The 27,357-nt window shown below is 56.1% G+C and overlaps 1 protein-coding gene across 1 annotated transcript in view; it reads left to right on the forward strand.

Moving 5' to 3' along the window:
* AAK1 (AP2 associated kinase 1) overlaps positions 1-27,357 on the forward strand; it is a 139,049-nt gene that overhangs the window by 107,372 nt on the left and 4,320 nt on the right. The window contains exons 18-20 of the mRNA XM_039912225.1: positions 5-106; positions 5,495-5,605; positions 12,160-12,270. Coding sequence (XP_039768159.1) covers positions 5-106; positions 5,495-5,605; positions 12,160-12,270 — 324 coding nt within the window. The remainder of the gene's footprint in view (positions 1-4; positions 107-5,494; positions 5,606-12,159; positions 12,271-27,357) is intronic.

Raw genomic sequence — 27,357 nt, forward strand, 5'->3', positions numbered from 1 at the left:
CAAGGCAAAGCGGAGGTGGTCGTGGAGAGCCTCATCCCGGGCCTGGAGCCCCCGATGCCTCAGCGCCTCTTGTCTCAGACGGACTCCGTCACGTCAAACCGAACAGGTTGGTGAAGACCCCCTCTCCTCCTCCCTCACAACCTCCAGACTCCGCGGGAAGGCAGATTCGAGCCCGGGGAGCGACTCTGTGCCCACCCCTTCCGCCCCCGGGACCCTCACCCCGTGGTACTGGTGGATGCTGGTACTGATTTCCTCGAGATGCTGACATTTGGGCCTCTGGCCTGGCCTTCAGCCGATCAGTGAGGGAAAATTCATTCATTTATTGAGCACCGGCTGTGTGCAGAATACTGTACTAAGGACTTGATAATAATGTTAATAATGTTGGTATTTGTCAAGCGCTTACTCTGTGCAGAGCACTGTTCTCAGCGCTGGGGTAGACACAGGGGAATCAGGTTGTCCCACGTGGGGCTCCCAGTCTTCATCCTCCCCATTTTACAGATGAGGTAACTGAGGCGCAGAGAAGTGAAGCGACTCGCCCACAGTCACACAGCTGACAAGGGGCAGAGCTAGGATTCGAACCCATGACCTCTGACTCCAAAGCCCATTCTCTTTCCACTGAGCCACGCTGCCTGTTTTTTGGGGAGAGTTTTTTGGGAGAGTACGGCAACAAGCAGACACATTCCCTGCCCACAGCGAGCTGACAGTCTAGAGGGGGAGACGGACATGAATAGAAATAAATACATGACAGATAAGGACATAAGGGCTGTGGGGCGGGGTGGGTGGGGGATGAAGAAAGGGAGCAAGTCAGGGTGACGCGGAAGGGAGTGGAAGTTGAGGAAAAGTGGGGCTTAATCTGGGAAGGCCTCTTGGAGGGGATGGGCCTTCAATAAGGCTTTGAAAGGGGGAGAGTCATTGTCACTTCACTTCTCTGGGCCTCAGTTCCTTCATCTGGAAAATGGGGATGGAGACCGTGAGCCCTACGTGGGACGGGGACTGTGTCCAACCTGTATCCGCCCTGGCGCAAAGTACAGTGCTAGGCACGTAGTAAGTGCCTATCAAATACCATGATTATTATTATTATATCCTATTATTATATCGGGGTGACACAGAAGGGTGAGGAGAAGTGGGGCTTAGCCAGGGAAGGCCTCTGAGAGGAGGTGGGCCTTCAGTAAGGCTTTGAAGACGGGGAGAGTCACTGTCCGTGGGATTCGAGGAGGGAGGGCGTTCTGGGCCAGTGGCAGGACGTGGACCAAGGGGCGGCGGCGAGAGAGAAATCGACCTTTGCCTTGGGCTGCTTGGTTCGCCTCTGGAGAGTGGGGAATTTTCTCTTGGTCAAACCGGCTCTCCCGTCGCATTCCTTACCGCTCCACGGAACACAAACCCTCCCATCCCGTGATTCATTTAACCTCACCCCGATCCTGCGTGGCTCAGTGGAAAGAGCCCGGGCTTGGGAGTCAGAGGTCGTGGGTTCTAATCCCAGCTCCGCCACTTATCAGCTGTGTGACTTTGGGCAGGTCGCTGCACTTCCCTGGGCCTCAGTGACCTCTGTAAAATGGGGATGAAGACCGGGAGCCCCACGTGGGACAACCTGATGACCTTGTATCTTCCCCAGCGCTTAGAATGGTGCTTGGCACCTAGTAAGCGCCTAACGAATACCGTAATTATTATTATTATTATTATTATTATCCTCCTCGGTTGGTAAGCGACCAACCGAGCAGGGGTGCAGCTCAGCAAGGCCCAGTTGACATTAGAGCCATTGAACTTTCTGAGGTACGTTTTTCTTACCGGGCATATTTTCTCACTCGTCTGGGTCCCACTCGCGTTATTTAATTACGGGATATCTGCGGTCGGGGGCATGTATCGATTGAGTTTCCTCGCGGGGTCCACACGGGTCTCGCTGGAGCCCCCCTCCAGCGGTCCCCGCTTTACCCTTGGAAACTGTTTTCATGAAGAGCCGCGTGGCCTTGTGGATGGAGCACAGGCCCGGGAGGCAGAGGGGCCTGGGTTCTAGTCCAGCTCCGCCCCTTGCCTGCTGTGTGCCCTTGAGCGAGTCAGTTCACTTCTCTGAGCCTCAGTTAACTCATCTGGACAAAAGGGATTAAGACCGTGAGCCCTGCGAGAGACCCATATGTCCAACGCAATTACCTGTAATAATAATAATAATGATAATGTTGGTATTTGTTAAGCGCTTACTATGTGCAGAGCACTGTCCCAAGCGCTGGGGTAGACACGGGGGAATCAGGTTGTCCCATGTGGGTCTCCCAGTCTCCATCCCCATTTTCCAGATGAGGTCACTGAGGCCCAGAGAAGTGAAGCGACTCGCCCACGGTCACCCAGCTGACGAGTGGCAGAGCTGGGATTCGAACCCATGACCTCTGACTCCCAAGCCCGGGCTCTTTCCGCTGAGTACCTAGTACAGTGGCTGGCACGTAGTAAGCGCATAATAGATACCACAGTTATCATCATCATCATCATTATTAGGAGACAGTGGAAGCTGCTTCGACAGGCCAACGGCCACCAGTCCCGGCGGTTTCCATGAGGACACGGCCCCCCACCCGCCCCCCTCGCCGGTCAGTTCGAGGTCGGAGCTGCGGAGTGTTAGAGAAGCGGCGCGGCTCAGCGGAAAGAGCCCGGGCCTGGGAGTCAGAGGTCATGGGTTCGGATCCCACCTCTGCCGCCTGCCTGCTGTGTGACCTTGAGCAAGTCACTTCATTTCTCTGGGCCTCAGTTCCCTCATCTGTAAAAATGGGGTTTAAAAAACGTGAGCCCCACGTGGGACCATCTGATGACCCTGTATCTCCCCCAGCGCTTAGAACGGTGGTCTGCACGTAGTAAGCGCTTAACAGATGCCATAATTATTATTATTAAAAATCTGGAGAGAATTGTGGGCCGGCTGTCTTGAGCGGCCGTTCTCCCCAGATCAGCCTCATTAAGAGTCAACTTGATGGAAACGATGATAATCTATCTCTCTTTTTAATGGTATTTGTTAAGCACTTACTATGTGCCAAGCACTGTTCTAAGCACTGGGGTGGATCCAAGCTAGTCCCTGTCCCACGTGGGGCTCACAGTCTTAATCCCCATTTGCCAGATGAGGTAACTGAGGTCCAGTGAAGTAATAATAATAATAATAATGACATTTGTTAAGCGCTTGCTATGTGCCAAGCACTGTCCTAAGCACTGGGGGGGGGGCATATGAGGTGAGCGGGTTGTCCCACGTGGGGTCACAGTCTCCATCCCCATTTTACAGATGAGGTCACTGAGGCACAGTGAACTGAAGTGACTTGCCCAAAGTCATAGAGCTGATAAGTGGCCGAGCTGGGATTAGATCCCAGGACCTCCGACTCCCAAGCCCGGGCTCTTTCCACTGAGTCGCGCTGCTTCTCACAAGTACTTGTGAGTACAAATTCATTCATTCAGTAGTATTTATTGAGCGCTTACTATGTGCAGAGCACTGTACTAAGCGCTTGGGATGAACAAGTCGGCAACGGATAGAGACGGTCCCTGCCGTTTGACGGGCTTACGGTCTGATCGGGGGAGACGGACGGACGAGGACAAATACGGCTACGTGTGCTGTCCCAGTGTGGAACGGGGACTGTTTTCAACCCGATTTGCTTATATACCCCTCCTCTCCCGGCACTTATTACACTGCCTGGCACGCAGCGTGGCTCAGTGGAAAGAGCCCGGGCTTGGGAGTCAGAGGTCATGGGTTCGACTCCCGGCTCTGCCGCTCGTCAGCTGGGTGACTGGGGGCGAGTCGCTTCACTCTTCTGGGCCTCAGTGACCTCATCTGGAAAATGGGGATGAAGACCGTGAGCCTCACGTGGGACCACCTGATGACCCTGTATCTCCCCCAGCGCTTAGAACGGTGCTCGGCACGTAGTAAGCGCTTAACAAATACCAACGTTACTATTATTAGTAGTAAGCGCTTAATAAATACCACTATTATTACCATTAATGTTATTATTCTTGTTAAGTGGTGGAGCCGGGATGAGAACCCAGATCCTCCCAGTCCCAGGCCCGGGTTCTTCGCGCTAGGCCGCTCTGCTTCTCCGGCAATCCAGCCGTGAACCAAGTAGTGAGATTCTGGATCTTTCTCTTCCTTCCGTGACTTGTTAATCCACCGGTCAAGCGGCAGGTGGGCCCCAAACCTAATCCCAACCCTAGAGAAGCAGCATGGGTAGAGCACCGGCCTGGGAGACCCGAGGTCACGGGTTCGAATTCCGACTCCATCACGTGACTGCTGTGTGACCTTGGGTCAGCCACTTCACTTCTCCGGCCCTCAGTTCCCTCATCTGTCAAATGGGGATTGAGACTGAGCCCCGTGGGAGTCAGGGACTGTGTCCACTCTGATTTGCTAAGGAGAAGCAACCTGGCTAAGTGGCAAGAGCCCGGGCTTGGGAGTCAGAGGTCAAGGGTTCGAATCCCGGCTCGGCCACTCATCAGCTGTGTGACTTTGGGTAAGTCCCTTAACTTCTCGGTGCCTCAGGGACCTCATCGGTAAAATGGGGATTGAGACCGTGAGCCCCACGTGGGACAAACTGATTACCCCGTATCTACCCCGGTGCTCGGCACGTGGTAAGCGCTTAACAAATACTATGATAGTAATAATAATAATAATGGTATTTGTTAAGCGCTTACTTGGTGCCAAGCACTGTTCTAAGCGCTGGGGTAGATACAAGATAATCAGGTTGTCCTACGTGAGGCTCTCACACTTAATCCCCATCTTACAGATGAGGGAACCGAGGCCCAGAGAAATGAAGGATCTTGCCCAAGGTCACCCAGCAGACAAGTGGCAGGGGCGGGATTAGAACCCACGTCCTCTGGCTCCCAAGCCCGGGCTCTTGCCACTAAGCCCCGCTGCTTCTCTTCATGCTGCTGTATCCACCCCAGCAGCTAGAATGGAGCTGGGCACGTAGTGAGCGCTCAACAAGTACTCTTCTTTGTGTTATCAATAATGATCGTAATGTAGGTGTTTGTTAAGCGCTTACTATGTGCCGAGCACCGTTCTAAGTGTCGGGGGAGATACAGGGGAATCAGTCTGTCCCTCGTGGGGCTCACAGCCCTCATCCCCCTTTCCCAGATGAGGTCACTGAGGCGCCGAGAAGTGAAGCGGCTCGCCCGGGGTCCCCCAGCTGACAGGTGGCGGAGCCGGGATTAGAACCCGTGACCTCTGACTCCCAAGCCCGGGCTCTTGCCACTGAGCCGCGCCGCTTCTCCTGTTAATATCCATCAGCGGTGTTGACCGTGAGCCCCACGTGGGACAGCCTCGTTCCCCTGTATCTCCCCCAGCGCTTAGAACAGGGCTCTGCACGGAGTGAGCGCTTAACAAATACCAACGTTGTTATTACTGACTGAGCGCTCACGCTGCACCGAGCGCCGGGGAGAGCCCGAGCCAGCGGAGTAGGCGGGTGGGTTCCTCTAACCTAACCGTGCCGTTGCGCCCGTTGCTTCCCGCTGCCGCCGGACGGGACCCCTCCTACTGCACCGCCCTCAGACTCTCTGAAGGGCGAAGACTCTCTGCTCGACTGCTCCCTGCCCTCCGACCCCGCCGCCGACCTCCTGGAAGAGTTCACTCCCATGCCCGTCTCCGCCTCGGCTCACAAAGGTAAATCCTAAGGATCCCGCCGCCGGCCCTCGCTAAGCCCTTCCCGTGGGCCGCGCGCCTTCGCTCGTTCGGTCGTATTCGTTCGGTCCTGTCGATTGAGCGCCGGCTGTGTGCGGAGCGCTGGGCTTTGGAGCGCTTGGAAGACGCGACCGGGCAACAGATGGAGACCGTCCCGACCCAACAACGGGCTCCCGGTCCGGAACGGGGGAGACAGACGACGAAACGAACCGAGCGGACGGGCGTCGACGGCGTCGAAGTAGAGGATGTCGGTGTTTGTCAAGCGCTTACTATATGTGCAGAGCACCGTTGTAAGCGCTGGGGGAGATACGGGGTCATCGGGTCGTCCCACGTGAGGCTCACGGTCTTGATCCCCGTTTTCCAGATGAGGTCACTGAGGCCCGGAGAAGTGAAGCGACTCGCCCACGGTCACCCAGCGGACGGGCGGCGGAGCTGGGATTCGAACCCACCACCTCTGACTCCCAAGCCCGGGCTCTTTCCGCTGAGCCACGCTGCTTCTCAATTCTAGATAGAATTCTAGACAGAATTCTAGATCTAGACACAGCGTTAATAAAATAAATAGAGCAATAAATATGTGCAGATATAGACAAGTGCTGGGGGGGGAGGGGAAGGGGGCGGAGCAGAGGGAGGGAGTCCGGACGATGGGGAGGGAAAGAGGAGCGGAGGAAAAAGGCGGAGCTCGGTCCGGGAAGGCCTCCTGGAGGAGGTGAGCTCTCCGGAGGGCTTTGAAGACGGGAAGAGAGTTGGTTTGGCGGGCGTGAGGGGGGAGGACGTTCCAGGCCCGAGGTGGGACGTGGACCGGGGGTTCGTATTGATTGAGCGCCTCCCCTGTGCGAGCGCTGGGGAGAGGCGGTCGTTCACTCGTATCTCTTGAGCGCTTACGGGGCGCAAAGCACTGGACTGGTCGCTCGGCAGAGCAATGAACAGAGACGTTCCCTGCCCACATCCCGCGCCCTTCCCGCCCAAGGACTCTGGATGCGAGCGGCGCGGCCCGGTCGGTCGACGGTGTTTATGGAGCGCTTGCTTTCGTCGGTTCGTTCGATGGTATCGCCGTCGTTCTCGTCCGTCCGCCTCCCCCGATCGGACCGTGAGCCCGTCAGACGGCGGGGACCGTCTCTATCTGTTGCCGATTTGTTCATTCCGAGCGCGCTTAGTACAGCGCTCCGCACATAGTAAGCGCTCAATAAATACTACTGAATGAATGAATGAATGGTATTTATTAAGCGCTTAGTGTGTGCGGAGCACTGTGCTGAGCGCGTGGGAGAGTCCAACAGTGCAATAAACACATTTCTTGCCCCCGGCGAGGTCACGGGCTAGAGAGGGAGGGCGAGTCAGGGGAACCGGGGCTTAGTCGGGGAAGGCCTCTCGGAGGAGGTGGGAATTTTTAAATAAAGCTTTGATGGTGGGGAGAGTGGGTGTCTACTAGATAGGGAGGGGGAGGGAGGTTTTTCTTTTAGGGTATTTGTAAGTGCTCTGTGCCAGGCACTGTACTAAACGCTGGGACACACACACATTCATTCATGCGGCGTGCAGGACGTTGTACTTAAAGCTTGGGAGAGAACAGTAGAACCAAAGAACAGACGCATTCCCTGCCCACAACGAGTTTATTCATTCAATAGTATTTATTGAGCGCTTACTATGTGCGGAGCGCTGTACTAAGCGCTCGGAATGAACGAGTCGGCAACAGATAGAGACGGTCCCCGCCGTCCGACGGGCTCACGGTCCGATCGGGGGAGACGGACGGACGAGGACGACGGCGATAGATAGAGTCGAGGGGAAGGACGTCTCGTAGAGACGATGGCGACTAAATAGAATCAAGTTTACAGTCCGGTCGGTCAGTCGGTGGTATTTATTGAGCGCTTCCCGTGTGCAGAGCACTGGAGTAAGCCCTTGGGGGAGGACAGAGAAGCAGCGTGGCTTAGTGGTAGGCTTGGAAGTCAGAGGACGAGGGCTCCGCCACTTGTCCGCTGTGTGACCTCGGGCAGGCCGCTTCACTTCTCTGGGCCTCGGTTCCCTCATCTGGAAAATGGGGATTAAAAGTCTGAGCCCCACGTGGGACGACCCGATTACCCTGTATCCACCCCAGTGCTTAGAACAGTGCTTGGAACATTGTAAGCCCTTAACAAATACCATAATTATTATGGTATAATAATAGCAAGAGAACAGACACATTCCCAGCCCACAACAACGTTACAGTCTGGAGACGAGCTTACAGTCTAGAGAAGCAGTGTTTCAAGCACTGGCGTAGGCACAAGATAATTAGGTTGGACCCAGTCCCTGTCCCGCAGGGGCGCACAGTCTTCATCCCCATTTTACAGATGAGGGAACTGAGGCACGGAGGGAAGAAAAAAAAAGGTGGCATTGGTTAAGCGCTTCCTGAGTGCAAAACACTGTTTTAAGCGCTGGGGAGGGTACAAGGTGATCAGGTTGTCCCACGTGGGGCTCACAGTCTTCAGCCCCGTTTTGCAGATGAGGGAACTGAGGTCCAGAGAAGTGAAGTGACTCGCCCACGGTCACACAGCTGACAGGTGGCAGAGCCGGGATTAGAACCCGTGTCCTTCTGACTCCCCGGCCCGGGCTCTTTCCACTGAGCCACGCTGCTTCTGTAAAGGCACCTCCCCCCCCCCCCCCCCGGCCTCCGTCTTTACCGACGGGAGGAGAGGGAGGGAGAGTTGCCCCCCGAAAAGGCCTGGGTGTCAAGAGGACTTGTCAGTCAGTCGCATTTATTGAGCACTTAGCGTGTGCAGAGCACTGGACTAAGCACTTGGGAGAGGACAGCACATCAGTGAACAGACACATTCCCTGTCCCCAACGAGCTGGGTTCTAATCCTGGCTCCATCACTTGTCTGCCGTGGGACCTTGGGCAAGTGACTTCACTTCTCTGGGCCTCAGTTCCCTCATCCTTAAAACGGGGGTGGAGACTGGGAGCGCCACGTGGGACGGACTACGTCCGACCCGATTCGGTTGTATCCACCCCAGCGCTTAGTACAGTGCCTGGCACGTAGTAAGCGCTCAACAAATATCACAGTTATTAATTATTATTAAGAGAGGGTCAGCGGGGGCCGACTCCGGGGAAGTGTCACTTCCAAAACGGGAACTCCCCGGAATTCTGGAGCAGAAATTATAATGGGAATGGAAAGGACAGATTCCCCACTTCTGAGTCCCACGGGAGCCGAATCACGGTGATTCGAGTCCCATCTGGTGGAGAATCGATCCGTCGTCGATATTTATTGAGCGCTTACGGTGGGCAGAGCACCGTACTAAGCGCCTGGGAGAGGACAGTGCAGCAGGGTCGCTAGATACGATCCCTGCCCGGAGCGAGCTTCCGGTCTAGAGAAGCAGCGTGGCTCAGTGGCAAGAGCCCGGGCTTGGGAGTCGGAGGTCATGGGTGCCAATGCCGACTCTGCCGCTCGTCAGCTGGGTGACTGTGGGCGAGTCACTTCACTTCTCCGGGCCTCAGTTACCTCGTCTGTAAGATGAGGATTAACTGTGAGCCTCACGTGGGACAACCCGATGACCCTGCATCTACCCCAGCGCTTAGAACGGTGCTCTGCACAGAGTAAGCGCTTAACAAATACCGACATTAACAGTGCTCGGCACATCGTAAGCGCTTAACAGATACCAACATTACTATTATCATTAGAGGGAAGACTGACATTAATAGAAATAAAGAACCTTTAGGTATGGCCCTAAGTGCTGTGGGGTTGGGGGCGGGACGAATACCAGACGCCCAGAAGTCACAGATCCAAGCGCAGAGACGACGCGGGAGGGAGAGGGAGCCGGGGAAAAGAGGATTTGGCGGGGAACTGCGACCTTACGAAAGCTTTGAGGGGGGGGGGACGCTTTGGTCTGGCGGATACGGAGGAGGAGGGAGTTCCAGACTTGGGAAGGCTGTGGGCGAGAGAGACGAGACGGAAGGACAGGGAGAAGGTTGGCATTAGAGGAGCGGAGCGTGCGGGCTGGGTGGGAGGAGGAGAGCGGCCAGGTGAGGTAGGAGGGGCGAGGGGATGGGCGGCCTCGAAGCCGACGGTGACGAGTTTCTGTCTGGTGCTGAGGGTAAGGGGCGGCCCCGAGGTTCTTGAGCACGGGGGAGACATGGACCGAACGTTTTCGTAGAAAAATCAACCGGGCACCAGAGCCAAGTACGGACCGGCCCGGGGAGAGATTGGAGGCAGCGAGGTCAAGGATCCCTTCCCCCCGCCCCCCTCCTGGATTCCCCGGAGGACTTTCTCGCCGGGCACGTGCGTCCCCTGAGCGGGGCTTCGTCCCCGGACCCGGTGAGGCTCACTGAGCCGTGACTTTGTGCTCCTAGATCTCAGGAGGCTTGGGGACTTCTTACGTTGAACTCCGACCCGCTCGGCGACGAGGCTGAGGGCTCTCAGGGCCCAAGAACCGCCGGGGAGGTCGTGCCGGGAACCGTGTTAAGAAAAATTGAGAGCGGGGTGGGGAGGGGAAGGAATGCTCGATCAATCAATGGTATTTCTTGAGCGTTTACTATGTGCAGAGCACTGTACGAAGCACTTGGGGGACTCCAGTGCCACCGAATTGCAAATACGGTCCCTGTCCATAATGAGCATCAACCCTCTCTCCCTTCCACACCGCTTCTCTTCTCCCCCACCCCCCCCCAGAAGAGGAAAAGCCGCAGCTCGCCCTTCCCCACCCCAGAGGGGACGACCCCCTCCTCTTTCCTCGCCCAGAAACCGAGCACCTCTGCTCCGAACCAACCTCACGCTCCTCCCCCTTAAATGATCTGCGCGATGGACTTCCTCTGTAAATTTTTGACTCCGACTCGTCGTCGGGTTTCTCTCTATTTAACCGACCCCTTTTAGGTCGGGACACGCGCCGGTTTAGGGATTTCAACTCCCAAGAGGGGCCCGGCTTCCACCCGGAAGCTCGTCGCGGGCAGGGAATGCGTCTGTCTATCGTCGGATTAGAGGAGTGGCGTGGCGCAACGGGTAGAGCACGGACCTGGGAGTCAGAAGGTCATGGGTTCTAATTCCGGCTCCTCCGCTTGCGGCTGTGTGACGACCCTGGGCAGGTCGCTTCACTTCTCTGGGCCTCAGTTCCTCATCTGTAAAATGGGGATCGAGACCGTGAGCCCCACGGGGGACAGGGGCTGCGTCCAATCTGATTGGCTTGTACCCACCCCAGCGCTTAGTACAGTGCCTGGAACAGAGTAAGCACTCAACGAGTATGATAATTACTCTCCCGAGTGCTTTGTAATGATGATAATATTAAGTGCTTAGTAAATATAACTGACTAATCTGCCTTCTGAGCGAAAATCGGTCAATCTGTGATATTTCATGAGCACTGTGTGCAGAGCACTGTACTAAGGACCCAGGGACATGCAGTCCAGTGGAGTCTTTAGGGATGATTCCTGCCCAGGGAGAAGCAGCGTGGCCTAGTAGAAAGAAGACGGGCCTCGGGGTCAGAGGGCCTGGGTTCTAATCCCGTCTCTGTCAGGTGCTTGCTGGGTCATCTCGATCGAGTCGCTTCATTCAATAGTATTTGTTGAGCACTTACTATGTGCAGAGCACTGTACTGAGCACTTGGGATGTACAATTTGGCAACAGAGAGTGACAGTCCCTGCCCAGTGACGGGCTTACTGACGCTGCTTAGAGAAGCAGCGTGGCTCAGTGGAAAGAGCCTGGGCTTCGGAATCAGAGGTCATGAGTTCGACTCCCGGCTCTTCCACTTGTCAGCTGTGTGACCGTGGGCAGGTTACTTCGCTTCTCTGTGCCTCAGTTACCTCATCTGTAAAATGGGGATTAACTGTGAGCCTCACGTGGGACGACCTCATTACCCTGTATCTCCCCAGCGCTTAGAACGGTGCTCTGCACATAGTAAGCGCTTAACAAATACCAACGTTATTATTACTTCACCTCTCTGTGCCTCAGTTCTCCTGTTGCCCTTCCTACTTAGACCCTGAGCCCCATGCGGGACAGGGACCGTGTCCGATCTGACTCGTTCGCATCCCTCCCTAAGCGCTTAGAAAGGCGTTTACCACATAGTAAGCGCTTAACAAATGCCATAAAAGAAGAGCCAGTCGGTCAAATTGCATTCATTGAGCACTTACTGTGCGCAGGGCACTGTGCTAGAGAAGCAGTGTGGCTCAGTGGAAAGAGCACGGGCTCGGGAGCCAGGCGTCATGGGTTCGAATCCCGGCTGTGCCCCTTGTCAGCTGTGTGACTGGGGGCAAGTCACTTCACTTCTCTGGGCCTCGGTTCCCTGATCTGTAAAATGGGGATTAAGACTGTGAGCCTCATGCGGGACAACCCGGTGACCCTGTATCTCCCCCAGCGCTTAGAACGGTGCTCTGCACGGAGGAAGCGCGTAACAAATACCAACATTATTATTATTATTATTATTACTAAACACTTGGGAGACCAATATAACAGACACATCCCCCGCCCACAACGAGCTTCCAGTCTAGAGTTTAAAGTCACCAGGGGGCCTGTGGCCGTCTAACAATTTCCTGCTTTTCTAACCTCGGTCTCCACTGTCTCCGCTCCTCTGCTTTCCTTTCCCACCCTAAGCCTCAGAAGATAGTAATCTGATAGCAGGCTTTGACACCCCCGAGGACTCTGAGAAGTTGGCAGAAGATGAATTTGATCCAATCCCCGTATTGATATCCAAAAACTCCCAAGGTAAGAGAGGAGGCGGGGAGAGAGAAGAGCCGAGACGGGTTATCGATCGCCTAGAACCACGTCGGACCTCGTGCGAACGAGCCGCGGGCTTCTCCCCGGGGTGTCCCCTGTAGGGCCGGGCCGGGGTAACAGACGATCCCCACGGAGCGGGTGTGACTTCAGGCTGAGCGAAGGGACGGAATCCGGCTACAACCGGGTCCCCCCGGTGAAATGCAGCCCGGAGTGGCCGCCGGAGACGGGGCAGCCCTCCCAACGCTCCGCTAGAATCCATCGACGGTACTTGCTGGGCGCCTCCTGTGTGCGGGGCACCGTGGCGGGCGCTTGGGAGAGCGCAGTGCCACAGGGGGGATAGATCCGATCCCCGCCCACGAGGAGCGTACGGTCCGCAGGGAGAGGAAGGCATCCGGAGAGGTTACGGATAGAGGAAGCAGGAGAGGGGAGGGACACGGACGTAAGTGCCGTGGGGCCGGGGTGATTACGAAAGTGCGGGAATCGATCCGTGGTGTTCATTGAGCACTTACCGTGTGCAGAGCACTGAGCACGTGGGAGGGGATGATGCGACAAGAGTCGGTAGACGCGTTCCCCGCCCGCAGTCTAGAGGGAGGACGCCTAGTACGCCGCGAGGAGAGACGGACCCGGTTTGCCGTAAACGTTTGCCCTGGCTTCGGTCGGCTGAAATAATTGCCGCGGCCAGAGTTACTCGCCCGCTCGTTCCGTGGGACTTACTGAGCGCCGACGGTGGGCCGAGCGCTGGACTGAGGCGCCTGGGGGAGGAGGGGCGTCCAGCAGAATAATACACAGACACAGTCCCTGCCCACATCGAGCCCACAGGCCTCTGGCCGGGCCTCAAGATGGCCCCGGGCGATTGCTCAGCCGGTCGACGGCGGCAACTCTCAGCGAAGCGTAAATCCCCCCGGCGGGTTTCCTGCCCCTGACCGCACAACGGATCGATCGGTGCTGCTTACTGAGTGCCCGCTGTGTGCAGAGCACTGACCTGAGCGCTCGGGAGAGGACAGTACGGCAGAACGAAGCCATCCCTAGTACCGATCCGTCACCTCCCGTCTGCGGGGCACCGGACTAAAGGCTTGGGAGAGCCCCCTGAGGTTAGTAGACACAATCCTTACCCTCAGGTGATCGATTTAAACGGGTTTTATTGAGCACCAAGTGCGTGGGGAGCGCTGTACTGAGCGCCCGGGACAGTACGGTAAAGTCAGTAGACGCGATTCCCTGTCCTCAAGGAGCTGACGGTCTGTTATGTGCTCGGCACTGTACTGAGTGCTTCGGAGAGTCCGACAGAGGAAGTAGGTGCAGTCGTGGCACGGTGGGTAGAGCCCGGGCCTGGGAGTCAGGAGGTCATGGGTTCTAATTCCGGCTCCCCCATTTGTCTGCTGGGTGACCTTGGGCAAGTCATTTCACTTCCCTCTGCCTCAGTTACCTCATCTGGACAATGGGGATTGTAACCGCGAGCCTCACTGGGGACAGGGACTGTGTCCAACGCGATCGGCTTCTCTTCCCTCCCCCCTCCCCAGAGCTTAGTACAGTGCCCGGCACATAGTAAGCGCTTCACAGATACCATGATTTTATTATTATCCCTGCCCTCAAGGGCTTTACAGTCTAATATGTGCACAACACTGTGCTGAGCATTTGGGAGAGTGCAATAAGGTTAGCAGATCCCATCTGTGTCCTCAAGGAGCTTCCAATCTGCTGGGTACGGAGCACTGGACTGAACGCCCGGGCGGGGACAGTGGATGGAGTAAACACGATCCCTGCCCTCGATCAGCTTCCAGGGTAGGAGGGCAGTCCGCTGCTCGAAGAATTTAGAGAGAGAAGAAGAGGGGAAAGAAAGGGGGACCGCTCCGGGAATTCATGCTTCGCAAACCCCGCTCTAAAGAGAGAGGTTCACCCGTTCGGCCGTGTTTATTTACCGAACGCCTACCGCGTGCAGAGCACTGGCCTAAGCACTCGGGGAAGTCCGCTGCGGCACTCAACAGCGACGTTCCCCGCCCGCGGCGAGCTCACAATCTAGGGCCCGAATGTCCCGTCGGGGTTTGGTGGGGGCTGCCTGTTCTCCGCCGTTTCTCCCCCAGCTATCGCCGCAGGTTAAAAATCGCTTCTCTAGTTTGCGGTTTGGTTTTTTCTTTTGGTGCGTTTGTTTTCTCTCTCTCTCTCTGTCTCTCTCTGTCTGTCTGTCGCTCGCTCTGCCGCTCTAACCCTTAACCTTCTGTCTTCTGTCCTGCATCCCTGTCTCTCCCGTTTGTTCCAGGTGGGCACTCTAGAAACAGCAGCGGGAGCTCTGAATCCAGCCTGCCCAACCTAGCCAGGTCTTTGCTGCTGGTGGATCAGCTCATAGACCTGTAGACGCCCGCCCCGCCCCCAGCCTGCTCCCGGCACCGCTCAGCAGTGCTCTTACCTGCAGGCTGCCGTAATCTGTGCTGTCTCGTCGGCCCCGGGGGGCGGGAGGGGGGCTTAACCTTCAGATTGGGGGGCGGGAGGGGTTCTATAATCTGCAATCCGGGGACGGGGGGGGGGGCCTCTCTATCCCCGGCCTCCCCCGCCCCCTCCCAGGAATGCCGAGGGAAAGATTCCCGGGTTCCTCTAGATCCCGCTTCGGAATCCGTTCCCATCCCTCCCCCACCTCCAGTAGCGTGGCTTTCTGTCAGTCGTCCCCCACCCCACACCCGCCCGCCCACCGCGGTCTCTCCCCCGGTCCGTACAAGCCGCCCCGAGGCGAGGAGCGGCTTCCGACTTCCGACGGCGGCTCCCTCCGTCCGGTCATCCACGGGGCCCCCGCTGTCCGGCTTCCCACGCCCCCCACCCCGTCGGCGCGGGCCGCCCCGCGTCGAGCGGCTTCCTCCAAATGGCCCCCGCTCTCCGGCTCCCGGTGGGAACGGCCTCCCCGCCCCCCGCCACGCTCCCCGGCCGCGCCGCGTTGGCACGAGCCGCCCCGAGGCGAGGAGGGCCTTCCGACCCCTCGGCCCTCCGTCCCGTCTTCCCCACCGCCCCCGCCCTCCCGCTCCCGGTAGGAATGACCCATGCCCCCCTCGCCCCGCCGACCCCCGCGGGCACGAGCCGCCCCGAGGTGAGGAGCGGCCTCCGACCCCGTCCCGTCATCCGCAAGCCCCCATCTTGTCCGGTTCCCGAAGGAACAGCCTCCCCGTCTCCCCCTGCGATGGTACGGGCCACCCCGAGGCGAGGGGCGGCTTCCGACGGCTCGGCCCTCCGTCCCGTCGTCCCCGCTCTCCGGTTCCCGGTAGGGATGACCTCCACCCCCCTCTCCCCGCCGACCCCCGTCCGGCACCAGCCGCCCCGAGGCGAGGAGCGGCTTCCGACGGCTCGGCCGTCCGTCCGTCCGTCCCGTCATCCGCACTTGTCTGGCTTCCGATAGAACGGTCCCCCCCCCTTGGGCACGAGCCGCCCCGAGGCGAGGAGCGGCTTCCGACATCCAAACGGCCCCCGCTCCTCGGCTCCCCGTAGGAACGGCCTCCCAACCCACCCATCCCGGCCCCTGTCGGCCTCCGCCTCGAAGGCCTCCGGATCCGTTTTCCTGTCTTCCCGTCCTTCCCTCCCGCTTCGGTCCCGAAGGGACGAGCCCGTGGTGTCGGTTCCCCCCCGTAGGCGTGTCCCGGCGGGGAGTGGAGGATGAGTGCGGGCCGGGGGTTGGGAGGAGGAAATCTAATTAAGCTCTGTCTTACCCAAGCCCGGTAGATTTCGCCAAGGGATGTTCCCCAGCGGGGGTGGGGAACGGGGCTTCCTCTCCACCTCCCTCCGCCCTCCCACTGGGAGAGGGAACCGCCCTCCCTCGAGATCCTCGGTTCAGACGCGACCACGGGATCGATCCCGAGAGGTGCCGGTCCGCGAGCCCCGTCCGTCCGGAGCCCGGATCTCAGAATGAGACCAAAACGTTCAGTGGGGACTCGGGGCGGGGGGTCTTTTTGTGCGGGTCCCCCTGGGACCCAGCGGGGAGGGAGGGCGGGGCGGGAGGGGGCGTCGGGCGGAAGGTGTCGTAGCAGAAATGGCTGTATTTTTCTCGTGATTTTTATTTTGGATCAAATACTGTAAATTGTGTATAAACGATGACGCGGAGCGGTTGTTCTGGTTCCGCTGGGCGATGGAGTCAAGTCCAGGTATCTGGCCCGAGGCCCGGTTCCCCCCGCCCCACTCCCCCATCCGTGGTATTCACCGAGCGCTTACTGTGGGCGGAGCACTGTATTAAGCGCTTGGGTGAGTCCAGTACGACGGACGACCACAGAGAGAAAAAAGGCCGAGTGTCAGGATACGGACCTAAGCGCTGTGGGGCCGAGGGTGGGGCGAATGTCACTCGGTGGTATCTACCGAGCGCTTAATGGGTGCCGCGCACTGTACTGAGCGCTCGGGAGAGGGCGAGTCCCCACCGGGCATCTTATAAGCCCCCCGGCGGGGAGGAGGTCACTTAAACTTGTCCGTCCTCGGAGGCGAAAGGCGCGTCCTGGCCTCGGTGTCCCTCGATCGCGGCTCCTCCACCTCCCTCCTTGATGCTCTTTACCCGGAGGCTCCCGAGCTCCTGTCCCTGGACTTCCAAGCCGGAGAAACTCCAGAATTCCCCACCGAACTCCCAACCCCATCTGTGCCCTCGAAGGACTCCACTGTAGCCAGTCGACCTCAAGCTCGATGCTCGCCCCGTGTATGTAGCTTTACTCATCCCGGTGTGTGTTTTCCCTTAGGGGGAAAGACTATTTAAGAAACAGCTCACGTTTGGTGTTCTTCCCTTTTAAGACGAGGAGGAGGAGGAGGAAGGCGGGAAGACTCTCCTAGCTACCCCCTTTGAAGTTCTGTGGTCTGCCCGGAAGCGCGTAGTCATTTAGCCCGACATCTCTTTGTAAATAAAAATCCACATCAATCCTCTCGACTCTCCGCTCAGTCCGTGTAATTTCTCTTCCTTCCGGTGGCGTTTCTTTTTCGCAAGGAACGTTGGCAAATCCCCGGCCAAGCTCGGGCGGAGAACAGGGAGGCCGCCTGCTGCCGTTGCAGCGGTGAAACGGGGCTTTCTCCTCCAAATCCGTCAGTGGTTCCACGGCGGGAGAGTATTTTGGGGGCAGACCGCGGACCTAAGCGGGGACAAGAGGCCGTTCGCGGTCAGACCGAGCGATCCACCCCATCGATCCGGGCCGAAGCCCGTCTCCCCCCGTTTGAAAGCGGAAGCTCCTCCAGGGTCGGGAACGTGTCGCCGCCTCTTTATCCTGGGCTTCCCGAACGCTTAGCACATGCAACTCGGTAAGCGCTAGTTGGAAGCCCCCGGAGAGAGCCGGATAGGGCCGGGAGGCGTTGGCCCTCGAGGAGCTTCCGATTCAGCCGGGGAGACGGGTGCTCGAAGAAGTCGGGGGAAGGAGGAAATCGGTGCACCGGCGATCCGGAGGCCGTGGGGAAAAATTCCGTTGAAAGAGGAGCTGGCTCTCCGCCGGGGATGAACACGCGTACGATCGAGTGTCCCCGACAAGACGTCCAGATGGGGAAATGGAGGCAGAGGGAAGCGAGACGGCTCTACGCTTGCCCAGGGGAAAACGTACCCGTTTCCAAAGAGTGGACCGTGAGCTCCTGCCGCAGTTGTGGATTCTAGGTCCGCCTTGCGTCTTCCCGGGACGCCGACGAACGGAGCCGCGACCGGGAAGGACGGATCGTCCGCTGCGGACGTAGCGTTTTCAGTTTGCAGTTTATAAAGCAGCCCGGCGGCGTGAAAAGAAAATTAAGGACGAAGTCTCGGGGACCTTTCGTGTCCCGCTTAGCGATCGGGGAATTTACGAAACGTTGACTGTGCGCTTGGCGCCGGGGTGGACGCAAGGCCCCGAGATCAGACCCGGACCCGGACCCCCACGCGACTCTCATAATCTCTCGTATCCCCGAGGGGAAAGGAGACCCAGAGAGGTTAATCGATCAGCCCGAGGTCACCCAGCAGACCTTTGGAAGAGCTGGGATTCGAACCCAGGGACTCCGACTCTTTCCACTGGGCCGTGCGGTTGACCTCCCATGTGACCCTCCACCGGGTCTAACTGATTTTGCGCAGATGGAAGAGGCGAACAAGTAATATCCGCAATGTGGTAAGGTCAAGAATTTGGACACTCCATCCGAATTCCAACTGGGTGACTTTGCTTCTCACAGCAGACCACCGGGCGATGACCCCCTGAGCTTCGTGCCGGTTCGGCGACATTAAGTGGGAGGCGCACAGCTCGGGTAAACAAGGAATAGAGAAGTAGTCTCACCCTTTCCCAATCGGTCCTATTTTAAGAGCGCTTACCGTGTGCGGGACACTGTACTAAGCCCTTGGGAGAGGACAAGACAACAATAGAACAGGTACATTCCCTGCCCGTCTAGACGGGGGGACGGACATCAATAGAAAAAAAAAATAATAATAGATGAGGACATAAGAGGTGTGGGGCTGGGAGGAGATGGTGAATAATAATCATGAATGATTATGGTATCTGTTAAGCGCATACCGTGTGCCGAGCACTCTTCTAAGCGCTGGGATAGATTCGGGATAATCGGTTTGTCCCACTTGGGGCTCAGAGTTTTAATCCCCATTTGACAGATGAGGTAACAGGCACAGAGAAGCGGCTTGCCCGAGATCACACAGCAGACGAGTGGCGGAGCCGGGATTAGAGCCCACATAATTATAATAACGTTGGTATTTTTTAAGGGCTTACTGTGTGCGGAGCACTGTTCTAAGTGCCGGGAGAGATACGGGGTAATCAGGTTGTCCCACGTGAAGCTCACAGTCTTAATCCCCATTTTCCAGATGAGGTAACCGAGGCCCAGCGAAGTGAAGTGACTTGCCCACAGTCACAAAGCTGACGAGCGGCGGAGCCGGGGTTCGAACCCATGACCTCCGACTCCCAAGCCCGGCCTCTTTCCACTAAGCCGCGGAATAAAGGGAGAGAGTAGGAAAAGAGGCAGTGAGGGCTTAGGGAAGGCCTCTTGGAGGAGGTGGGCCTGCAGGAAGGCTTCGAAGGAGGGAGGGGAGAGTCGTCGGTTGGATGTGAAGAGGGAGGGCGTCCCAGGCCGGAGGCGGGTCGTGGGTGAGAGGTCGGCGGTGAGATGGGCGAGATGGAGGGGTAGCGGTTGGCATTAGGTTGGCATTACCCGGCCCGGGAACCTGGACTTCCCAGACCCGTTGGAGGGAAGGAGTCGAAACAAGGCGCTCTAGTTCTGCTTTGGAGAAAACAAGGAATAGAGGAGTGTTCCCGCCTTTTCCTGGCCTGACAACTTTAGCTTCCCAGGCCTGTTGGAGGGACTGAGTGGGAACAAAGCGTCTAGTGCCATTTTCCCAAAGCGCGTGCAAGGAGTAGTGAAGTATCTTTCAGTCGAAGCCTGTCCGGGTGTCTAGAATAGTTGCGAAGTTTCGGGCCGAGGTTTGGCTTGAAACTAGGGTAGGTGGCCCGGGTCCAGGTGCATTTTCCGTGTTCAGGAAGGATGATGAAGGATGTTATCGATCGGCCAATCGACGGGTAGTATTTGCTAAGCGCTGGCTGTGGGCAGAACACCGTACTCGGTGTTCTTGGGAGAGAACAGTCCCAAAGAGCTGGTAGACCTGTTCCTGGCTCGCAAGGACAGGTGTACAAATGCAGTCGATTGACTGACAAACCAGTCGGTCGTATCGATTGAGCGCTTACTGGTGCAGAGAGCTACATTGAGCGCTTGGGAGAGGACAACAGAGTCGGTAGATACGTTCCCTGCCCAAAAGGAGCTGAGGATCAATATCAATCCCAATAGCCTCCTTTGGCCAGCTCCATTCTTTACCGGTAATTCTCTTTTTGGGGTGGGTGTGGTTGGGGTGATGGGGGGAAAATACGGAAAACGTCGTTATTCGTTTCTGTTGCCGTACTGACCTAAGGCTATTAGCCCGAGGCATGGCTGACTTGGAGGCCCAGATGGGCTCCTAGGCCCGCCACCGGATTCAAATTCACATCTCTTTTGGGGGCCGTAGAGAGATTGAACAGATTTACCAGTCTCTCCCTAAAAATGGGATGCAGTTCATCAGCCAGGGGTATTTATTGAGCGCTTACTGCGTGCAGAGCATTGTACTAAAGGCTTGGGAGAGTAGAATACGATAGTTGGCAGACAGGTTCCCTTCCCACAATGAGCTTACAACCTGGGGTAGCGGGCCGTGACGGTCTGTTTTAAATTTTTGTTCCATTCAGAAGTATTTGGGGAGCAGCTCTTGGGTGCAGGGTGTCATACTGAGCTCTGTAATAGGCACCTTCTGGGTGCAGAAGACTGTACTAAGCGCTTGAGAGCAGAGCAGAGGAAAGGTCAAGCCACCATCCCTGCCCTAGAGAAGCTTCCAATCTCATGGAATAGCGATGGATCTGGTAGATTGAGATCTCTTTTTCAAATTCAGGTCACTGAGGCCAGCTACCTCAAAAGGGACTAACTTGTAGCCATAAGCGATCAATCACTATTGAGCGCTCACTGTGTGCAGAGCCCTGTGTTAAGCGCTTGGGAGAGGACAACAGAGTTGTATCGCGTTCGGTGCCCACAACAGGCGTTCAGTCTAAGCCATAAAGTTTCAGACACTCAAAATCCCTCCGTGGTTTCTTAGAAATATCAGAGTAGGGTTACTGTGGTGAATGAGCTAGGGGACCTGGGTTCTAATCCCCCCTCCATCACCGGCCTGCCGTGAGACCTTGAGCAAGTCACTTCACTTCTCTTTCCTCCTTTTCCTCACCTTAAAGTGGGGAGTCTATCCCTGTTCTCCCTTCTACGTAGATGGTGAGGCTGGTGTGGGATCTGATTATCTCATCTCTACCCCGGTGCTTAATACAGCGCTTGGCACATATTATGTGATTAACATATACTATTATTATTATTTAATGTAATTATTTTTATTACCTGAAGGGTCTGTGCCGTATGAGCAGCTGGAAATAGTGATAGTATTTATCGAGAAGCAGCATGGCATCGCGGATGCAGCACGGACCTGGGAGACAGAAGACGTCGGTTCTGATCCCGGCCCCGCCACACGTTTGCTGTGTGACCTTGGGCAAGTCTCTTTACTTCTCTGTGCCTCAGGTACCTCATCTGGAAAATGAGGATCGGGATTGTGAGCCCCACGTGGGACGGGGACTGGGTCCAACCTGATTTGCTTGTCGTAACGAGGGCTTAGTACAGTGCCTGGCACATAGTAAGCGCTTAACCAATACCACAGTTATCATTATTATTATTACTATTATTATTAATTAGATCTCCCTGCTAAGTGCTAGGAGAGGATATGCGGGTGGGAAATTAGACACGGTCCCTGACCCCCAGGAAATAGAAGAACAAATGGCATTTGCCCTGAGGAGGGAGAGATGGGGTCCAGTTCCCTCTGAAGCCCCTGGATTTGGGTTTGACCTGGGTTGTTCATTCATTCAATAGTATTTATTGAGCGCTTACTATGTGCAGAGCACTGGACTAAGCGCTTGGAATGGACAATTTGGCAACAGGTAGAGACAATCCCTGCCCACTGACGGGCTCACGGTCTAAACGGGGGAGACAGGCAGCAAAGCAAAAGAGAACAGAACAAAAGCAAGACCCCCCCTCCTCCAATCCCCCCGATGGACCACCCCCTTTCATTCATTCAATAGTATTTATTGAGCGCTTACTATGTGCAGAACACTGTACTAAGCGCTTGGAATGTACAAATTGGCAACCGACAGAGACAGTCTCTGCCCTTTCACGGGCTTACAGTCTAATCGAGGGAGACAGATGGACAACAGCAATAGCAGTAAGAGACCCAGATGGTGGAAGCCGCATTTTGGGGATGTTTTGGGATTCAGGGAGGTTATTGGGAGTTTCCTTGGGAGAAGGGGAGTGGGCTTGTCAGGTTAGGGAGGGGGATGCAGAGTCCCGAGGCGGGGAGGGGCATTTTAGTCTGCTCTGAGCTTAGGCCCCCTGGGCCTGGATCCTAGGGAGGGGGAGCGCGGGGAAGACCCAGGAGACACCGTGAAAGCCCATCGGGGTGATCAGTCCTGGTTCCCGCTCTCCCAGCCTCCCCCTCCCCAAAGAGATTGGGCAGGGACGGTCTCTCTCTGTTGCCGAATTGTCCATTCCAAGCGCTTAGTCCAGTGCTCTGCCCATAGTAAGCGCTCAATAAATGCGACTGAATGAATGAAAGAAAAGGCCTTGCAAAACCCCAAACCCGAGACCCCAGGAAGCAGGCCAATCAGTTAGAGAAGCAGCGTGGCCTAGGGGCTAGAGCCCGGACCCGGGAGTCCGAAGGACCTGGATTCCAGTCCCTGCTCCTTGGGCGAGTCGCTTCGCTTCTCTGGGCCTCAGTTCTCTCCAATGTAAAATGGGGATGAAGACTGTGAAACCCATGTGGGACACGGACTGTGTCCAACCCGATTAGGTTGTATCTACCCTCAGCATTTAGTACAGTGTCTGGCACATAGGTGCTGGACAAATATGGTTATTATTATTCAGAGGGCCTTTCCACCTCGGGGCCCTACGAGTAGCTTGGCGGCAGGCAGATGCTAAAATAAATTTCAGATGGTAGGAAGAGGGAGGAGAAGGCGGTCATGTCAGTGAATTGGGGTTTAGGTAATAAGCTCATCGCCCGTCGACCGACCACTTGGGCTGACCCACGTCACCCGGATACAATTCCAAGCGTTTAGTGCAGTGTTCTGCACAAAGCGCTCCATAAATACTATTGAATGAACTTGTAGACTCCGCCCCGCCGCAGAGGAACCAGACTTCATCCACTCTCTTCATTTTCCTACCTCTAAAGAGCCCCGGACCCGGGTCCCAAGCTTAGCAGGCCCCGGATGAACGGGATCGGAGGCAGGGTGTCCGGGTGCCCAGACCACTTAGGACGCTTCCCTCCGATCCGTCGGGAGACGACCCCAATTGGAATCGCGTCCTGTCCTTCCGGGAAGAGTCGGTCAACCCCTTCTCGACTCTCAACTATAGCCTCCCGATGCTTGGGCTTTATCTTCCCGAACCGGATTTGGGGACGAATGCCTTCCGCCGAAAAACAACCTCTAAGGAGATGCTCGGACGGGATTTTTTTCTCCGCCGTCACCCAAACCCCTGGTTCTTTCCCGTGCCCGCGTCTTCGAAACAGCGGAGGTTCCCAAAGTTGCACGGAACTCCTTCAGTTCACTGTAGCACGGAGAACTCGGAGAGCATTCCGCACGCCGCCGGGCTCCCCGACCCGAGGGTATCGAAGCGGCAAGTTTCCTAGGAATCTTGGTCCCGTCCTCCGCGGAGGTCGAGCGAGAGGAGGTACGTCAGTCGATCGGCGGTATTTATTGAGCGCTTATTGCGTATGGAGCACCGAACCCTCCGCGGAGTCCGGTGTAACAGCTGGTAGACACGTTCCCCGCCCACAAGGAGCTTCCAGTCTAGACGGTACACGAAACTATTTTCTCCGGGGAAAAGCTGAACAATTATTCCGCGGGTATCGCATGAGAAAATAGGACCCGTAGCCTTAGAGAAAGAATCCTTAGGTACCCATTCGGGGGGATACAATCTTTATTAACACTGAGCATGCGTAGGAATAACATAACCTTAAAATAGCTGCTGTTTTCCCGAGCCGGAATCGTGCCAGGGACAGGGTGGTGGGGTGATGAGAAAGTAATAAATGCATCGTTGACGGAAAAGGGTGGCGAAGACTTCTTGGAGGGAGAGGGGAAAATACCCTTGTCGGCGAGAGGGACCGGATTTTCTTTCACGTCTCGTGGCGAAGGTTGGAAGTTTTGTCCGTATTAAAGACCGCGCTTCGGTGGAATGGCATCGAGTGGAAGCGCGATGAGGTCTAACTCGATCGGCTTGTGTCTACCCCAGCTCTTACAACGGCGCTTGACCCGTAGTAAGCTCTCGACAAATCACAGTTTTTTAAGTTATTGAAAATCTGGGTGACGGACGTAGCTTGGCCCGTGTGCAGGAGGCCGGGCGATGTGGCGTCAGCGAGTGGATTGAACGCCTACTGTCTGCTGAACACTATGTGGACCGTTTGGGAGAACACACTGGTGGTATTAGATAGGATCCCTGGCCTCAAGGAGCTGATAGTCTACTGTGAGTTCCTTGGAGGCAGGGAATGTATCTGTTTATTTGTATATTTTACTCTCCCGAGCACTTAGAACTGTGCTCTGCACGTAGCAGAGCACTGTACTAAACGCTCTAGTATCCGCCCCGTTCAGTCTGTGGGGGCCATCTGAATCCATCCCAGCTTGGAGGCGAGGCTGACCGGGAACCCGGGATCGGGGGTTAATCGATCGCTCAGCGGTATTTAGCGAACGCTTGCCGTGTGCAGAGCACTGCACTGAACGCTTGGGAGGGTACAGTGCGACGGAATTAGCAGACACGTTCTCTGCCCGTAACGAGGTTCCGGTGTTGGGGGGGACGCCAGGAAGGAAGGGAAGAGCCGAGGTTTGAGGGCGGAGGGCGTTGGTCGTTCGCTCGGGATCTGGGATGGTTTGGTTGCTGTCGGCCGAGGACCCGACTTGTGATCCTAGGGGGACGGTTACCCAAGCCCCTTTGGGAAGGGTGTGGATCGGCAAGGCCGCGGAAGGAGTGGGCAGTCGGAGTGGAAACTCAGCTGGGATCACTGGGGAAGGGGAGGAAGAAGACTGTGAGCCCGTTACTGGGTAGGGCTGTTGCCAAATTGTAGTTTCCAAGCGCTTAGTACAGTTCTCTGCACACAGTAAGCGCTCAATAAATACGATTGAATGAGTGAATGAGAGAAAGGGGGCAGTTACTGAGAACTGGCTCCCTGGATGCCCTAGAGCCGGGACTCTCAGTCGATCTATCAATCAAGCGGCATGGCCTAGCGGTCAGAGCACAGGCCTGGGAGTCAGAAGGTCATGGGTTCTAATCCCGGCCCTGCCACTTGTCTGCTGCGTGACGTCGGGAAAGTCACGTCACTTCTCCGGACCTCAGTTCCCTCACCTGTAGAATGGGGGTGAAGACTGTGAGCCCCGTGTGGGTCAGGGACTGGGTCCAACCCGACTCTCTTTTGTCTACCCCAGCGCCTAGAACAGTGCCTGGCACATAGTAGGTGCCTAACAAATACTATTATTCTTCTTATCAATCAATCGAGAGAGATCTGGCTCCCTGGATGCCCTACAGTCGGGTCAGTCGACGGATCCATCAGTCTGTCAGTGAACAGAGAGTTAGTCAAAGACAGCCAGACCTGAAGATAGGCCAGGAAAGCAAGAACACACGAGAACACCACTGTGCTGTCTTTGAAAATATTTTGTCAGTTCCGGCGCTTCACTAATTCGCACTGGATCTTTGTCCCCTTTTAGTCCAAATTAATTACGGTTTTAATGCATCGATAAACTCCCACGGATTCAACCCAGTCACTGTGTTTCCCACGGGACTTATCGAGTCCTTTTGCTATGGTAAGCACTGGCAGAGATACACAGTAGAAGCTCAATAAATGTTTATTCACTCAACTGAGTGAACGAATGAATGAATACAAAGTTATGAGATCAGCTCCGGTCCCTATCCCTCGGAGCCGACGATCCTGCCGATCCCCATTTCACAGGTGAGGAAACTGAGGCCTAGAAAGGTTCTTTAGCCCTTCCAGGGTCACACGGCGGGCCGGCGGGAGAGCCGGGACTCAAACCCGGGTCTCTGGACTCCTCCCGGGCTCTTTCCCCAGCTTCAGGTTGTCATTCTCCATCCTCCGCCATGCGGTGTGGGGTTTTCATGCGTCGCTACTCTTAGTTCCTCCGTTTCACCGGGTAATCGATACATCGGCGGTATTTACCGAGGGCTTTCCGTGTGCAGAGCACTGTACTGAGGGCTTGGGAGAGTACAATCCGACAGGATTAGCAGGCGCGTTCAGAGCCCTGTTCTAAGCGCTTGGGAGAGGACAATCCGAGACACGTTCCCTGCCCGTAACGAGCTAACGGTCTAGGAAATGGCCCGGTCTGCTGTATTAGCAGAGACGTGCGCATTGGCTGATATCTGGTTTCAACTTTCTCCCCCCTCTCTTTCACACAGACCTCCTAGGAAGAGCTTATCGATCACAAGGTGATCGGTCTTGACCTGAACAAAGCACTGGTCTCATTCAGGGGTCTTTCGGAGAAAGCCACTGAATGGGGTGATTTCCCCTCACGTTTGGGGTAGTTCATCTTTTAGGAATTTGGCAACTTTTTCCGGTTATTTGACGGGGAAAGGGAGGTCGATTGTTTTTTGTTTCTCCCCCCACACCCTTTTCCCAATGCGCTGACACTCTTGTCGATAGTTGGCAATGTCCTCAGAATTCTCCCTCTTCGGCCACCCCGAGTGATCAGTCGATCGATCCGGCAGTAGCATCGATTATCTATAATAATAATAATAATAATAATAATAATATTGGTATTTGTTAAGCGCTTACTATGTGCAGAGCACTGTTCTAAGTGCTGGGGGAGATACAGGGTCATCGGGTCGTCCCACGTGAGGCTCACAGTTAATCCCCATTTTACAGATGAGGTAACTGAGGCACAGAGAAGTGAAGTGACTCGCCCACAATCACACAGCTGACGAGTGGCAGAGCCGGGAGTCGAACTCATGACCTCTGACTCCGAAGCCCGGGCTCTTTCCACTGAGCCACGCAGCTTCCCATGCTTCCCTTCTATCCCGTGCGGGGCATTGTAACTATACTGCTATAAGAGAGCAGTAAGTCGGTCGTATTCATCGAGCACTTACTCTGTGCAGAGCACTTGGGAGAGCACGATAGAACAGTATAGAAACACATTCCCTACCCACAACGAGCTTACAGTCTTGACGGGGAGACAGACATGAATAGAAATCAATAAATGAGGGATATGGACATGAGTGGTGTGGAGCTGGGAGGGGGGATGAATGAAGGGAGCCTGTCGGGGCGACGCAGAAGGGAGTGGGAGAAGAAGAAAGGGGGCTTTAGTCGGGGAAGGCCTCTTGGAGGAGGTGGGCCTTCAATAAGGCTTTGAAGCGGGGGAGAGTTGTTGTCTGTCAGTTATGAGGAGGGAATTCATAGACCCGATCCCTCCCTTCAAGGAGCTGACAGTATACCGTGTCCAGGACATTGCCCTATACGCTTGGGAGAATAAAAGAGAATAATTAGTAGACACAGTCCCTGCCCTCAAGGAGCTTACAGTCTCCTGCGTGCAG

The sequence above is a fragment of the Ornithorhynchus anatinus genome, chromosome 5 (assembly GCF_004115215.2).
Source record: "Ornithorhynchus anatinus isolate Pmale09 chromosome 5, mOrnAna1.pri.v4, whole genome shotgun sequence".
In the NCBI taxonomy this organism is placed as follows: Eukaryota; Metazoa; Chordata; class Mammalia; order Monotremata; family Ornithorhynchidae; genus Ornithorhynchus; species Ornithorhynchus anatinus.